The following is a 16,490-nucleotide window of genomic DNA, read 5'->3' as shown; positions in this document are numbered from 1 at the left end:
GAAAATGAAAAAACAGATTGAAATATATGTATATAGAAAAGCAAAAAAAGCTGAATATTTACACGGGACAAAAACGGGACAAAAACAAACATGTCTTGCTGCTATGCCATCTTGGACAAGGAAAAAACTTTATCTTGTCCTTGGCCTATATCCTAATCTGACTTTGGTGCAGGTCATGTTGTTCTTCAAATTACTGTCTCTGGTAAACACACACTATATCAAAAATAGAAAGTGTCCAGATACATATACTGTATAATTTATTAGATGATGCTTACCCAGAGACACTTGTCTAAATTGAAGGATCATGTGAAAGAATGAGTCACTATTATCTAGATATGTACAATAGATTGCTGTAATCCTCCCCAGACACACCTGGCTAACTTGATGGATCATGTAGTCATCTGTTTTAGTGGAGTCTTTTAGCTAGCTAGCTAAACAATGAATCCATAATCCCAACCCATACGACTAGCAGTAGCAACACTTTTGCCGTTCTCCATGGCTAATGTTATATCTTTCAAAAAAGTCACGGTAGCAAGGATTATCTACACATACTGAGCAGCTCATGTTATAAACAGAAGCATGCTACATTGCAGACCAATCCGAACTCATCTCTCGGCATGTCCGACCCATCCATTATCTCAGCCAATCATGGCTAGCGGGAAGTCTTTTTCTGAGTCTAAACCAACTAGGCTCGCAATTTAACAATTTAATTAATATTTACAGATGGCATACAAGCTTGTTATTAAGGCATATGAAGTTCACCTGTTCCAGAAGGCATTTCTGCCAAAAAAAAACAAAATTTTGACAAATGCCTCTCATGTGACATACACTTCAAAATATGTTCATTTATTTTTTATTTAACTTTTATTTAACTAGGCAAGACTGTTAAGAACAAATTCTTATTTACAATGATGGCCTAGGAACACTGCCTTGTTCAGGGGCAGAACGACAGATTTTTACCTTTTGTCAGCTCGGGGATTTGATCTATCAACCTTTCGGTTACTGGCCCAACGCTCTAACCACTAGGCTACCTTCTGCCCAAAGTTAGTGCAGGGCTCTCTAACCCTGTTCCTGGAGAGCTACCCTCTTATAGGTTTTCAATCCAACTCCAGTTGTAACTAACCTGATTAATCTTATCAACTAGCTAATTATTAGAATCAGATGCGCTAGATTATGGTTGCAGCGAAAACCTAACAGGGTTGGAGAGCCCTGTGTTCTAGTGTAATAGGTTTAATACTGTATAATAGGCTAATTCTATTGATCCATTTTCCCTTCTTACTCTGCTGGTTAACCTAACAAGTATAACAGTGTCAGATTCTGCTTGTTGTTGTGAAGATGCCTCAGATGCACAGAGGGGATTGAAGAGATCAGGGGGTGTAAAAGAAGTCAGACAACTCTGACAATGACTGGGACTGACGTCAATGGCAGAAGGCTTTAGCTGAAATGTCGGATTGAAGGTGTAAATTGATGATGCTTGACTCCGGTCCACCAGAATCTGTTTCCTTCATTATTTTTGAGGCCCACGCTCACTGCTCCAAGATGCATCCGCATCTTGATTTGAACTTTGAATCGCATTGATAAGAAAATGCATTAGAGTCATTTCAGAAGAAGGGAGAGTGAGGAGTTTTTTTGCTGTGTTTTGCACACTGTTACTATTTGTTTGTTAGGTCTAGTTTGAAATGTGAACTGTGTCTTTAATTTGCATAGAAGAATAGTAGATGTAGTGGCTTGCCTGTGACGTTTCTGTTGCTGTCAAAACCACACAGCTTCCTGTTTCTCTGTCATGGCCCTTGTGGTTTTAATAGTGAAAAATGCACTTCTTTCATTTCCATTGAACCATTTTGAAGATTAACTTAATGTCAGCGTTGACCGCACGCGGTCTGAGACTTACTGGAAGTGTTTTCACTTGTAAACACCCAGCCCCCCAAACACACTGGTTTGGGGGGCTGGGCTGTTAAACTGACTCTTGACACAGATGGCAAAGGGCAGAATTAAGCAATATTGCTGTACGTTACGTCTCTGCTCCCCTCTCGTCCAAGATTAGCCTGGCACTTTTGATTGAAATTGATTGCAGACAAACAGGGGTCTAATTCTACATTCAGCAGTATGCTAGCATAGGAAACTAGTATACTGTGTCTATTGGGGGTGCGTCTCTAGTATATTATAGTATGCAGACATCCAATACAGAATGTACTTGATAACATGCGGGACAGCAGCACTGTGTGATTTTGGATGTTCAGGAAGTGGAGCATGCACACAGCACTCCTTTCCTCCTCTCAGAATGAGTACATGTCTCTGTGTGATTCCCCTGTCCTGCTGTTTGTCTGATCCAGGACCAACCTGTGGCCCACTGCAGTCGCCACTCTCACCCCCCACTTCTCAGACTACACCACTGAAACCAAGGGACTTTTCCATCCATGCAGCTGTGCTCACAACAGACACAGGCCACAGTGCAGGTGCTCCCCAGCACCCTCCTGTTCAGGCAACACTGTGCTTCTGTTAACTGTTGGGTCTGTAGTAAGGCTAATTGATAGCGTAATGCTATTTTGTAAGGTGAGAGAGTGCATATGCATGTAGCTAAAGGAGTGACTATTTTGTATGGTGTGTGTGTCTACGCACTTGTGTTTTTGTTGAAGGGAACTCCAGACAGACCCATTCACACGGCCTTGGCTTGTTTGAGGTCAGGTTCAGACAGTGCACAATAACATTGGTATGTCGTGGCCTAGTGCTGGAGGAGATGGAGGGGTGAAAGAATGCGTTTGGAGTGACCCTTGGCTGCTCGCCTGGATGATTGCAGCAACCCTTTCACTGTCTCAAGGCTCTAAAGTGACTGGCTGCCACTCATACTCTCCACGTGTAAAACTGTATGTACACTGTGTGCACTAGGCAGACCTTGTGCAGTAGAGCAATTCCACGGTAACAGAATGACGCTGAGGCTCACTTCACTTTAAACGTATGCCAAACAAAAACCATTGATTGCCAAGTTAAACCATACAACACTATGCACAAGGACTACTTTGAACAATTTCCACCAAAAATGTTACAGAAACACATTTACTGGAACAACAGTGCAGTTTGGTAACAGAATGACAGTAAAATCTCCCTCAGTTTTTTATGTGACCACATTTTCCAAAAATGATATGATATGACACCTTGAGTTTGAAAAAATCTATTCTGATTATTGAACTACAGTAAGTGAAGTGGATCAACACCCGGTAACATATGGATGGTAACAGAATGACATCATGGGTCTGTGATCTATACTATACAAAAATGCATAATTATGAATGTCATATTCTTCATGGTGATGTATCCTGAATAGGTACACAAAGGTAGAAAGAGGCATTGTCCTCCTTTGCATGTTTGGGTATTATTCTACACATTGGCTATTATTCTAATTAGCTCTCCCCCAAACAAGACTACATTTGGTTGGTCCGGGCCGCATCAAATCTGTACCAATCATAGACGTCTATGTTTCACAAGTTTGGACCTCACAGTAGAGCAGAGCAGAGTAGAGTACAGCGAAGCACAGCAGAGTAGAGTACATCCCAGTACAGCACAGCACAGTATAGTTCAGTAGAGTAAAATACAGTTCAATAGAGTATAGTTCAGTACAGTAAGAGTAAAGTTCAGTACAATACAGTAAATTATACTGTAATCTACTCTAGTGTGCTCTGCTGTATTAAACTCTTTACTGTACATTACAGTACCTTACTGTATTGCACTGACCCATACTCAAGTTTACTGTACTGTACTGTGCTCTACTGTACTGTGCTGTCCAAACTTGTGAAACAGATGTCTATGATTGGTATACATTTGGACTGACCACATTTCATCTACTTTTCAGCGTCCATAGACCTCCGTTGTCAGTCGGTGCTCAGTGGGTGAGAGGGCTGGTTACAGTAAATGGAAAGAGAGGGGACTCATGGGTAGGGGTCTGTAAGAGCCGGGAGAGGTGACATTAATTGGAGAGAGAGAGAGGGAGAAGTTGTCTCAACTGTTTTCACACTCTTGCTTTGACCACCATGCGACAGAAAGAGAGATAAACAGTTATGAGCTGAACGTAACAGTATGCCAAGGGAGGACAGTAGCAGGTATTCCAACTTTTTGGGAACAGAATGACAAGACATTAAGCAATATTTCTTAAACTTACAGAAGGCAAATCATTTCTGTAAAACTAAATATCAATGTTGATAATACCTTTTAAGACTTTTTCTGCTAGATTTTTTCTAAGACATATTTTCCAGCTCTTTGGCCAGAAATCAAAGCCTTTGCTTATTCCTAATTTTTAGGATGCCTTAATAAACACTGGATGTACAAAACATTAAGGACACCTGCTCTATCCATGACAAAAGGGGGTGGGGGGTGCAACTCAATATTAGGAAGGTGTCCTTAATGTTTATATACACTTAGGTTTCATTTGACTCCAAACTGTGCTCCTACGAACTTCATATGTTTGTGCTCATGTGGGTTTTTACACGGAAAAGCCCAGTACATTTTCTCTTTTATGCACAGATAGAGCCCAACACTCTTAGACAAAAAGGGTTTCAAAAGGGATCTTTGGCTGTCCACACAGGAGAACCCTTTTCGGTTCCATGTAGAACCCTTGTTGGAAAGGGTTCTACATTGAACCCAAAGCGGTTCTTCCTAGAACCAAAAAGGGTTATTCAAATGGTTCTCCTATGGGGACTGCCAAATAACCCTTTTAGGTTCTAGATAGCACCTTTTTTTCTAAGAGCATAGGGGTGCTGAAGAACCTGCCCTTTTGCCCTCTTGATCATTTGATTGGTGGTGTAAAAAAAAAAAGTGTAATTCTATTTTTTTGTCTATTTTCTCTATTGTAACTTTAAATACAATGAATTGTCCATCAAAGTAGATAGCTTTTCATGAACTGATGAATCTTAAGAAATATGAAATAGTTCAAATCACAATGCGGATGCACCTCGGAGAAGCGATTGGTGGGCCGCAATAATAATGAGGGCCACAGATACTTGCAGACTTGAGTCAAGCACCATCAATTTACACCTTCAACCCGACATTTCAGCTAAATCCTTCTGCCATTGACGTCAGTCCCAGTCATTGTCAGAGTTGTATGACTTCTTTTACACCCCCTGATCTCGCCAATCCCCTCTGTGCATCTGAGGCATCTTCACTACAACAAGCAGCATCTGACACTGTTATACTTGTTAGGGTAAAAAGCAGAGTAAAAAGGGAAAAGGGATCAATAGAATTAGCCTATTATACAGTATTAAACCTATTACACTAACACAGGGATCTCCAACCCTGTTCCTGGAGAGCTACCATCCTGTAGGTTTTCTCTCCAACCCTGATCTAGTGCATCTGATTCTAATAATTAGCTGGATTAAATTCAGATTTTCGGTCACTGGCCTACACACAATATCCCATAATGTGAAAGTGGAATTATGTTTTTTTTTAAACATTTTTACAAATCAATTAAAAATGAAAAGCTGAAATGTCTTCAGTCAATAATCATTTAACCCCTTTGTTATGGAAAGCCTAAATAACTTAAATAAATGTTTTTAACAAGTCACATAATAAGTGCAATAATAGTGTTTAATTAACATGATTTTTGAATGACTACCTCATCGCTGTACCCCACACATACAATTATCTGGAGGTTCCTCAGTCGAGCAGTGAATTTCAAACACAGATTTATCCACAAAGACCAGGGAGGTTTTCCAATGCCTCACAAAAAAAGGACACCTATTGCTGGATGGATATATTTTCAAGCTTAGTGGCAGCTGCATTATGTTATGGGTATGCTTGTAATTGTTAAGGACTGGGGAGTTTTTCAGGATAAAAAAGGGAATGGAGCTAAGCACAGGCAAAATCCTAGAGGAATACATGGTCCAGTCGGCTTTCCACCAGACACTGCGAGATGAATTCACCTTTCAACAGGACAATAACCTAAAACACAAGGCCAAATCTATACTGGAGCTGCTTACCAAGAAGACAGTGAAAGTTCCTGAGTTATACACCCAGCAACTGTGCTACTGTCAACAATTTAATTACGCTTTTTTGCCAACGTTTACTGACACAGGCCATATTCAACGGGTGTTGAGCGTTCATAAATTTGTCAGTTATTCTGCGCTCTGGCACACTCAGACGAGAGTGCTGTGAAATCGGAGTAGATTGCCAGAGCGAATTTACCAGCTACGTCTATCAACATCAATCGCAGTGAAATCATAAACATTCTATTGAAATGGATACTTGCATAGTGGAGTATTTTGTTATGACATGTAACTAGCAAGCTAAACAATGAACCATAATTTAAACTCATGACGTTACTACCCTTCATGAATCTGCTGGTATCTAACCAACCAGGTTCAATATTAGCTAGCTAACATTAGGATATAACTAGCAAAACAAATGACTCTGAGATATGAATAATATTACTACACAAATCATACACGTAACGTTAGCAAGCGAGCCAGCCAGCTAACGTTAGCTAGCTAGCTAGCAGTACATTTGAAATGAAAACGACTTTCTGACTAAATTTGAAACGTGTAATATCTGAAAATGGAGCTAGCTAGACTATCTTACCCGTATACATGGATGGATGCTTCTCCCTCTCTGTCACGGATTCCATGGTTGCCCTTAGTTTGAAGATGTAATTCGGAGACAGGTGTTTTCTCCATCTCCTTAGCTATCAAACTCTAATTCCACAGCACTTATGCTGTTCTACTATGCAATATATATTTTTAAAAGCCATGTTAGACAGGATTACCAACAATACACATACTGACCAACTCAAATAGACAGAAGCATGCTACATGGCAGACCAATCCGAACTCATCTCTTGGCATGTCCAGCCCACTCATTATTTCAGCCAATCAGGGCTAGCAGGAAGGTTGCTTACTTTTTCTGTGGCTAAACCAACTAGGCTCATAATTGAACAATTGTATTCGTATTTAACGATGGCATACATATTTGTTATTAAGACACATGAAAGTTTACCTATTCCAGAAGGCATTTTGATCAAATAAAATAAAAATTACTTGCAAATGGCTCTCCTGTGACGTGCGACATATGCTCAGTTTCCTGAAACGAGCAGAGGTGTAAATAACCTAATTAAGTAAAAATACTTTAAAGTACTACTTTAATCGTTTTTGGGGGTATCTGTACTTTACAATACTATTAATATTTTTGACTAACACCCAAAAGTACTTGTTACACTTTGAATGCTCAGCAGGACAAGAAAATGGTCTAATTCACACTTATCAAGAGAACATCCCTGGTCATCCCTACTGCCTCTGATCTGGCGGACTCACTTAACACATGCTTCATTTGTACATTTTGTCAGAGTTGGAGCGTGCCTCTGGCTCTCCGGAAAGAAAGAAAAACTAGAAAATATGGCCGTCTGCTTTGCTTAATATAGGGAATATGAAATGATGTATACTTGTACTTTTGATATTTAAGTACACTTTAGCAATTGCATTTACTTTTGACACTTAAGTATATTTAAAACCAAATACTTTTAGACTTTTACTCAAGTAGTTTTTTACTGGGTGACTTTCATTTTCTATTAAGGCATTTTTACTTTTACTCAAGTATGACAATTTGGTACTTTTTCCACCACTGGAAAAGAGCCACATTTATGGTCAGTTTACATATATATTATATATTATATTATATATTAGAGGGTATTTATGTCAAAAAGTTGTATAATACACTGTACAATAAACTGTAAAGTAATAATTGTATTACATCATTTCTGATATCACATGCCTTACTTTTATATTCCTGCATAAGTAAAATCAGGATTATGCCTGTACTGCCATTCATTCCAATTAGACTGGTTTGGATTACTCCCTGGCCTATATGGGTGCCATTTTAAACCCATTCTGGAACTTTGAGGGTTCTAGTAATTGAATAGGATCTCTATTGTTCATTCTAAGTAAATGATGTGTTCTCTGTTTGGCCCTCACACATTCAACAAGGCAAATGGTAGACCTGACTGTGTTTTTAAGGAAGTTAAATTGGAACTCCCTGGTATGGAAAGTCCCCAAATGTAATTCTATTACATTGTATTATAGACTTGATTTGTGCACACAGAGAGTGAAACAAAGAGTTGCTTATTTGAAAGAAACACAAGTCAAAGCAGCATATGTATACCAAGTGAAGCCTTAGCTAACTAATACATTTGATGTCATTTGAGTTACATTAATGTGCAAGGCTTTGTCCCCCCCAAAAACAAAGGGTATTAGCATGTTAGTGGTGAAATAAAATAAAATAAGTGTATATCAGAAATTGTACTGCATTAAATGAATGACAACATGTATGAAAATATTTATTTTTCCCTGAGCAAGCAATTGTAAAGATTTGATTGATGTTTAAATTGTAGCTTATTTGATCAATTCTGAACATTAATAGGGTTGTACAGCTACCAGTAATTTACCAGTAAGTTACCGGAATCTTCTGTAATTCTGGTCATTTTAATTTTTATAAAAATGTGTTCATATATAGTATTTTCTTCATAAAAAAATAATCTGTGTCCATATTGTCAATGACTTTCTAGTGGATAGACCACATTGTTCAAAAGAAAAGGGCCTAATTAATGAAAAGAAAGCATCTAATCAACAATGGCATTTTCTTTTATTAACTCTTCCAACTATAGATTTTTTTCACAACTGCCACGTTTGGCGCCAAAACATTTACAACAAAGACATTTTGACATAGTAAAATAAATAAATGAGTAAAAAAAAAATCATGCTGAATCCCTCATATGGTATTTACTAAGTTAATGGTAAATATTTAGGATAATGTTTTAATTATATTTTAAAATCATCTTATTTTATATATTTTACATCTGTTAAGGCCACACAGAGGGCCAAATATAATTAGACTTGTGATAATCTGAAGTCATATGCTAAAATTCCCAAAGCTCATTGAAAGTTAATAAAATTCTTGTAGTTTACAAGTAAACTTAAACGTTTCCAGTAATTTACCCTCTCTTTGCAACCCTAGATATACAATATAAAATTAGTATACAAAAGATTAGGAACGACTGCTCTTTCCATTACATAGACTGACCAGGTGAATCCAGGTAAATGCTGTGGTCCTTTATTGATATCACCTGTTAAGTCCACTTCAATTAGTGTAGATTAAGGCAAGGAGTCAGTTTGAAGAAAGATTTTTAAGCCTTGAGACAATTGAGACATAGATTGTGTATGTGTGCCATTCAGAAGGTGAATGGGCAAGACAAAATATTTACAGTTGAAGTCAGAAGTTTACATACAGTTAGGTTGGAGTCATTAAAACTTGTTTTTCAACCACCCCACAAATGTCTTGTTAACAAACTATAGACTATAGTTTTGGCAAGTCAGTTAGGACATCTACTTTGTGCACGACACAAGTAATTTTTCCAACAATCGTTTACAGACAGATTATTTCAATTATAATTCACTGTATCACCATTCCAGTGGGTCAGAAGTATACATACACTAAGTTGACTGTGCCCTTAAACAGCTTGGAAAATTCCAGAAAATTATGTCATGGCTTTAGAAGCTTCTGATAGGCTAATTGACATCATTTGAGTCAATTGTAGGTGTACCTGTCGATGTCTTTCATGCCCTACCTTCAAACTCTGTGCCTCTTTGCTTGACCTCATGGGAAAATCAAAATAAATCAGCCAAGACCTCAGGATAAAAATTGTAGACCTCCACAAGTCTGGTTCATACTTGGGAGCAATTTCCAAATGCCTGAATGTACCACGTTCATCTGTACAAACAATAGTACGCAAGTATAAATACCATGCGACGACGCAGCCATCATACCACTCAGGAAGGAGATGCGTTCTGTCTCCTAGAGATGAACGTACTTTGGTGTGAAAAGTGCAAATCAATCCCAGAACAGCAGCAAAGGACCTTGTGAAGATGCTGGAGGAAACGGGTACCAAATTAACTATATCTACAGTAAAACGAGTCCTATATCGACATAACTTGAAAGGCCGCTCAGCAAGGAAGAAGCCACTGCTCCAAACCCGCCATAAAAAAGCCAGACTACGGTTTGCAACTGCACATGGAGACAAAGATCGTACTTTTTGGCTGGCCAAAAATGTTATGTTTGGAGGAAAAAGGGGGAGGCTTGCAAGCCAAAGAATACCATCCCAACCGTGAAGCATGGGGGTGGCAGCATCATGTTGTGGGAGTGCTTTGCTGCATCTCAGGACATCAGTCAGGAAGTTAAAGCTTGGTTGCAAATGAGTCTTCCAAATGGACAATGACCCCGAGCATACTTCCAAAGTTGTGGCAAAATGGCTTAAGGACAACAAAGTCAAGGTATTGGAGTTGCCATCACAAAGCCCTGACCTCAATCCCATAGAAAATGTGTGGGCAGAACTGAAAAAGTGTGTGCGAGCAAGGATGCCTACAAACCTGACAAAATTCACCCAATTTATTGTGGGAAGCATGTGGAAGGTTACCCGAAACGTTTGACCCAAGTTAAAACAGTTTAAAGGCAATGATACCAAATACTAATTGAGTGTATGTAAACTTCTGACCCACTGGGAATGTGGTGAAAGAAATAAAAGCTGAAATAAATAATTCTCTCTACTATTATTCTGACATTTCATGTTCTTAAAATAAAGTAGTGATCCTAACTGACCTAAGTCAATTAATTTTTAATAGGATTAAATGTCAGAAATTGTGAAAATCTGAGTTTAAATGTATTTGGCTAAGGTGTATGTAAACTTCTGACTTCAACTGTAAGTGCCTTTGATCGGGGTATGGTAGTCGGTGCCAGGTGCACCGGTTTGAGTGTGTCAAGAACTCCAGAGCTGGCGCATTTTTCTTGCTCAACAGTTTCCTATGTGTATCAAGAATGGTCCACCACCCAAAGGACATCCAGCCAACTTGACACAACTGTTTTGAACACTCAGCGTTTTTTTTGGAAACATTTTTACAATATGTACTTATTACAGTGTAAGGCATAGTAATGTGAAGTGTTACCAAATATTTTCTATAACTTTTATAATTATGATGAGAGACCGGAATTAAAATGTATTGCCCTTATTTACAGTGTTTCAACAAATGTTCTAGTCATGCTTGAATAACATATCTCCTCCCTCTGTTCACCAGGAGCACAACCTGGACTGGTTTCCACGGATGCGGGCCATGTCCCTGGTATGTAGCGATGCGGACGGGGAGCAGAATGAGATCAGGAGCCTGCAGGAGAAACTGGAGTCCACCATGAAGCTAGTCTCCAACCTCTCTGGACAACTGACCGAGCTCAAGGAGCAGGTGAGGGGGCCATCTAGCCTCGTAAAGTGAACTGATCATAGTCTGTATAGATATTGATATGAAAATAATTTTTATTTTCCATATATTTTGTGTAGCATTTGATGTGTTTAATGGTAACTTGCCTTGTTCAGTTCAATAACATTTTTCATAAATCATTTCATCAAACTCGGCACACTGTTTCCTGTAAATACAATACTATTTTGGTCTTTCAATGAAATGAGAAGTGTTTGAGGATACGGGTGGTATCTAGACCCAGACAGGAGGAAATGGTTGTTGTATGGCTAATGGTTTAGATGAGGACACAACTACCCTTTCCCCTTGATTTTTCAGGATTAAATATCTCCATAAATAAATCTTTGTTTGGTTGATGTCTACTTAGTTTTTCAAAATTCTTTCACATGTACACTAACATCGACCAAATTTAAAATGTTACTTTAGGAGTTTAGTTGACCGACAAATTCAAACTTAACTGTGCTTTTACTTTTAGATTTTTTTCAGTCTTATTTTCCCAGAAGTCAGGGCAGTGCCCCCCCCCCCCCCCCCCCCCCCCCCCTTACCCGGAAGGTTCATGAGCATGCTCCATGGCACTCAAAAGTGGCACACAAACAAGAACATCGTCTCACAAACAACAGACCCAAACAAGAGCTCCCTCTGTTACATCATTCCAATGAAAATTGACTTAATTAGTTTGCTGTGACACAAATAAAGAGTCACATTCTACTATAACTGAGTTTAGCCAGTGGCCACCCCTATGGCTCTCTATCGTAATACTATAATGCTGCTCTTTCTAGCACTTCCCGACATCTAATAATGATTTCCTTTATAATGCTCAACTCATGATGACCAACAGCATTGTTATGAGGGTATTTGTATTGCCGTTGCAATATTAAGATGACAAAGAAAACATTTTTTTGTTAAACTTATTTTGTTTGTTTTAGAACTTTAATTTATTTAAAATAGTTGTTGTCCCTATTGCCATAAAGGCCAACATCTTTCATTATTACTCATGCGCCTGGCTTGAAAGTTTCACTATTGGTCTTTTCTTTTGGTCTTTTGGTCTTTTCTTTTGTTTCCTGTGGTTTACTTGTTGTTAGAGGAGATGACATTCTGAAAGGATAGAGGATACGTTTCAAATGAAACCCTGAAACCCTCCCGTCAAAGCCAAAAGCTCTCAGCACATTGCTGTGCAAAATTTGCAGGCACGGGCAGTTTATACTTTTGTTTCTCTGAACAAGAAACGTAGTAGCAGCTTGTTTGGTGGTACTGTAAGTGTCAGACACAGACAACCTATATCCCACCCATAGAAGTTACAAAAGCAGCAGATGTACAGATACAGGAAATGAGTAATGAGTAAATAACCTAGCATCTGTCCTGTGTGTTGTCCTCTAGATGACAGAGCAGAGGAAGCAGAAACAGAGGATCGGACTGTTGGGTCATCCTCAGCATCCTCAACATGCCAACCCCCAGCAAACTGCGTGAGGCTGAGGCAAGGACGCCCCCCCTACCCAACCACAAGACCCAGGGAGAGCTACTTCTACTGCTTTGTGTTTGAATAGGGAACAGATTGCAGAGTCTTCACTTAGTGCTCCTTCCCGTCCTGCATATATACTGTAGCTACCAAATGTGTTTGTGAAGCGTAGCACATTGAATTAGCTAGTCAAATAATTGTAATATGTAGGTTAGCCTACAAAGGTATAACTCAAACAAAATCACTCACCATGCCCAGGCAACCCATCCTTTTTCCAGTCCAGTTGGGATCTGTGCCAAATGTTTTCTATGTAAAAATGTAAGTGAATTCTCATTACATGGCCTTTACTGGGTGAACTTGAAATACAGCAGAGCAGGGCCGGCGTTATGGGCGGGCTGTAGGGGGCCTGGTCCACCCTACCGTTCCTCCTTGAAATATTGATGATTTATTTGACTGAGAAGTCAAAGACGCATCAATCTCAGATAAAGCATCCGAGCGAAACAGCGCCCCTCTGTCTCCGTATGTGTAGACCATATATCTGATGCTGTCTGAACAAAAGGAGTATGTCATGTCATACTTTTTCTGGCCAGACAGCATCAGATACATGGGCTACACGTAGTAATACAGAGTGGTGCTGTTTCACTCAATGGTTTCAGCAGAGAGGCAGAGGTGAAGCAAGAGGGCTCACTCTCGCCACAAATCTGTCCTGAATGCGTTTCTATGGGCATAATATGCAGACCTAAGCTTGTTGCCTGCATTCCCACAGTGACTCGCACTGTTAGGGCGGAGACATGAGCATCTCGTCATTATATACAGACATCTAGTTTCAGCCACTTGCGAATTACAAAGAAAAGTTGGTGGGTAAACAGTGTACTGTTAGCTTCCCCTAAAGTAAATTGATGTTTTGCCAAAATTATATAATGATTTCTGTCTAAATAAAATAATAGTAAATACTTTACCAGAGATCATGACTTAGCCACAGAGGATCATTTGTTTTTTTGTTTTTTTAGATAGCTGTGGATTATTTCAAATCACAAGTGCATAGGCCTGTGCCTATTAGGAAAGCCAGCCATTTGGGCAGAGCACGTGGCAATAAGCCTAGCTAATTATTGAATTGTGGCTGTCAGCGGAAAAACATCTAAAATGTGTGAAGATACTGTGTCTTGAGTATAATTTAAAATGTTGAGACAAGAAGCAGAGGGTTATGGCGAAGATATGGGCGTCTCTCTCCAGAATGCATGCACTCAGCTCTCCAGAATATGCTCCGCTGTCTCCTGTGAATTCTTGCTCATTCATTGTGTGAATGGTTTTCCCTTTGATCATTTATTTTGATAAATTCCCCATTACACATGTAACCAGTAGGCCTAGTAAATGTACTGTTAATCTCTGTTATTTGGTTACATTAATTTCTGCAGTCATTTACTGTTCTCATTCTCAGAGTGGAAACATTGTTTACAGAGTTCACAACCTGCTACACTTGTGAGAAACAAGTTTTGGTTTATTTCATAACCATCATTTTAGAAGTTTTGTCATTGTATTTTGTTTGGAGTGCTCCATGTGAGCAATGAGCATGTGAGTGGTTTCTCTCCCCTGATAACGTTGAGGGAGCGCCTGAGCACGCCAACCTGCTGAGTTGATGCAATGTTGCACTAGCAAGTCAAGACAGATAGATAGAAAGAGAGGCAGGCAGGTACAGTAGAGCGATGAATGTGATTGAAATAACCTGAATTTTCTTCAGGATATTTTCTACAGTTTTTATTTGTCGCTTTAGGCCTATGTATTTTACTTAGTTGACGATGGAAGTTGTTGGCCTAGGTGCTGCATTGGCCTATAGGCTATCTCTGAACTCTGTGTTAATTTCTTTAGCCTATAAACTATAAAAAAAACAAAGGGAGTCGCACACTCCATATATAAACTCTCAGTAATTTATTGGGTAAATCACCAACGTTTCGGCGTGACTCTCTATATTTTTATAGTTTATTCGCCATTAGTCAGTACCTCCACACAAAATAAGTTTTCTGGATGTGCGCCAGCTCATGTTTATTTTATACATTTCTTTAGCCGCCAATGGATCACAGTGTATCGATGTGTCCATTTGGCAGAGGCTGATGCTCTTGCATTGGTTGAATTTTAACTTTTAGATTTGTGTCATTTTAATTCAGATTTTTATGATTAACCACGTAACAATAATTTTGAGAAACAAAAACATTATTATGAAAATGAAACTGTTCCACAAAATGTGCATATACAAATAATCATAACTGATACGCAGATAGGTAGAAATGGCGGGATAAACTGTAAGCTTTCCCAAACTTGAAACTCACAAGCTGCCTATGGCCTTTATTATAACACCCACCAACAAAATGTGTGCAAGCGCGTGCACGCAAGAGGTCCTGTGAAAAAAATGGGTCCGCCTATAGAAATTAAATGCCTGTCCAACTGATTCGTTCTGGCGCCGGCCCTGCAGCAGAGCTGTACCGGACACAGGAAGATGTAGTGCGACGTGAAATGGCACTGGGATACATGGAAATAAACATCTTTTTGTATTTACTACTGGTATAGCAAGCAGTATTTAATGTCTTATTTTTGTATCCTGTGCAATATCACTACTTTAATATGCAAACTCCTTGGTGTGTGAATTTAAGTTGTTCCTAAAGTAATGTCTTATTTAATAGGGACAGAACTTTTTTCCACATGGGAGCTTTATTTTGTATTATTTTGCTTTTAAATGAAATAGGGACCTGTTGGACTTCACATATGAAAATGACTCCATGTAGAATAGCAGTTGGTCAGACAGATTAAGCATTGTTCTAGCCTTTCTGATTTTACTTGTTTTATTTCTTTCAGAAGGTTGCATAAAAAGTCTTAAATGCACTTCATAGAGATAGTATATTGTCTGAGAGCAAGTATAGGTCTTGTTTTCGGTATCATTTCTGCAAATAAGATTGTGTCCTGTCTTGTACTATTTTATGGTATTTGCTTTCTTATATAAAACTGCCATTTAAAGCTTTTAGGATACTTGCTTTTCTTCATCCAAACAAATGTATTATGTAAAAATGTCATCATGCTGTTATGTTTATGAATCATATTTCCACATTGTCTTGCACTACATATGATTAGCATCTGTCATCAAGGTTTATCCTCTTGTAATTATAACACCTGTCATGTGTGCCATTTGTCCCTTTAAGACCTTTTTTGTTCTGATTTACTACTTGTGACAAAGCCACTATCTTTTTCCTTTGTTTTATCATTCACCGCAGATTTCTGTTCTCAATGCAGCTGTTTATTTGATATATTATTATTTATTGATTTGTATTGTTGTACTTATGTCGCTTAAGCACTATGTCGCTTAAGCCATTGTTTTTTTGTATAGGGACCCATGTTTTCAGAAAAGTAATGTGGAATTTAAAATCAGTGTTACTAAAAATGAATGTGCAAAGGACTAATTTTAAAGATTTAACCACTGTTAGAATTGTAAAATAATGTAGAATTGTCTAATAAAATATATGTAATTCTCCTTTACATCCACCACTGAATTGTGTCACTACATTGTATGCTACTGGGCTACCATATGAAGGGAAGCTGTAGTCCAGTCTTCTCGTGTCCCTCTGCTCACTGTGTAAATGGACAGTCTTGTAGTCCATTGTAAAATCTAGCTGAAAAGGTCAGAGGTAACTTCCCCACATTTTTCACCTACTTATGCAGTGTCTGCTTCTGTTAAAGAAATATTACTTTATTTGTAGTCAACTCTTTGTAAGTAT

General features: G+C 38.7%; 1 protein-coding gene across 9 annotated transcripts in view; it reads left to right on the top strand.

Moving 5' to 3' along the window:
• Positions 1-16,260, top strand: part of LOC110494585 (inositol 1,4,5-trisphosphate receptor, type 1b) — a 143,340-nt gene extending 127,080 nt beyond the window's left edge. For all 9 annotated transcript variants that reach the window (XM_021569788.2, XM_021569785.2, XM_021569786.2 and 6 more), the window contains 2 exons: positions 11,100-11,261; positions 12,651-16,260. In XM_021569788.2, coding sequence (XP_021425463.2) covers positions 11,100-11,261; positions 12,651-12,740 — 252 coding nt within the window. In that variant the 3' untranslated portion in view covers positions 12,741-16,260. The remainder of the gene's footprint in view (positions 1-11,099; positions 11,262-12,650) is intronic.
• Positions 16,261-16,490: the final 230 nt, after the last annotated feature.

This window comes from Oncorhynchus mykiss, chromosome 17 (assembly GCF_013265735.2).
Source record: "Oncorhynchus mykiss isolate Arlee chromosome 17, USDA_OmykA_1.1, whole genome shotgun sequence".
NCBI lineage: Eukaryota > Metazoa > Chordata > Actinopteri > Salmoniformes > Salmonidae > Oncorhynchus > Oncorhynchus mykiss.
This window is presented reverse-complemented; position numbering and strand designations above follow the sequence as displayed.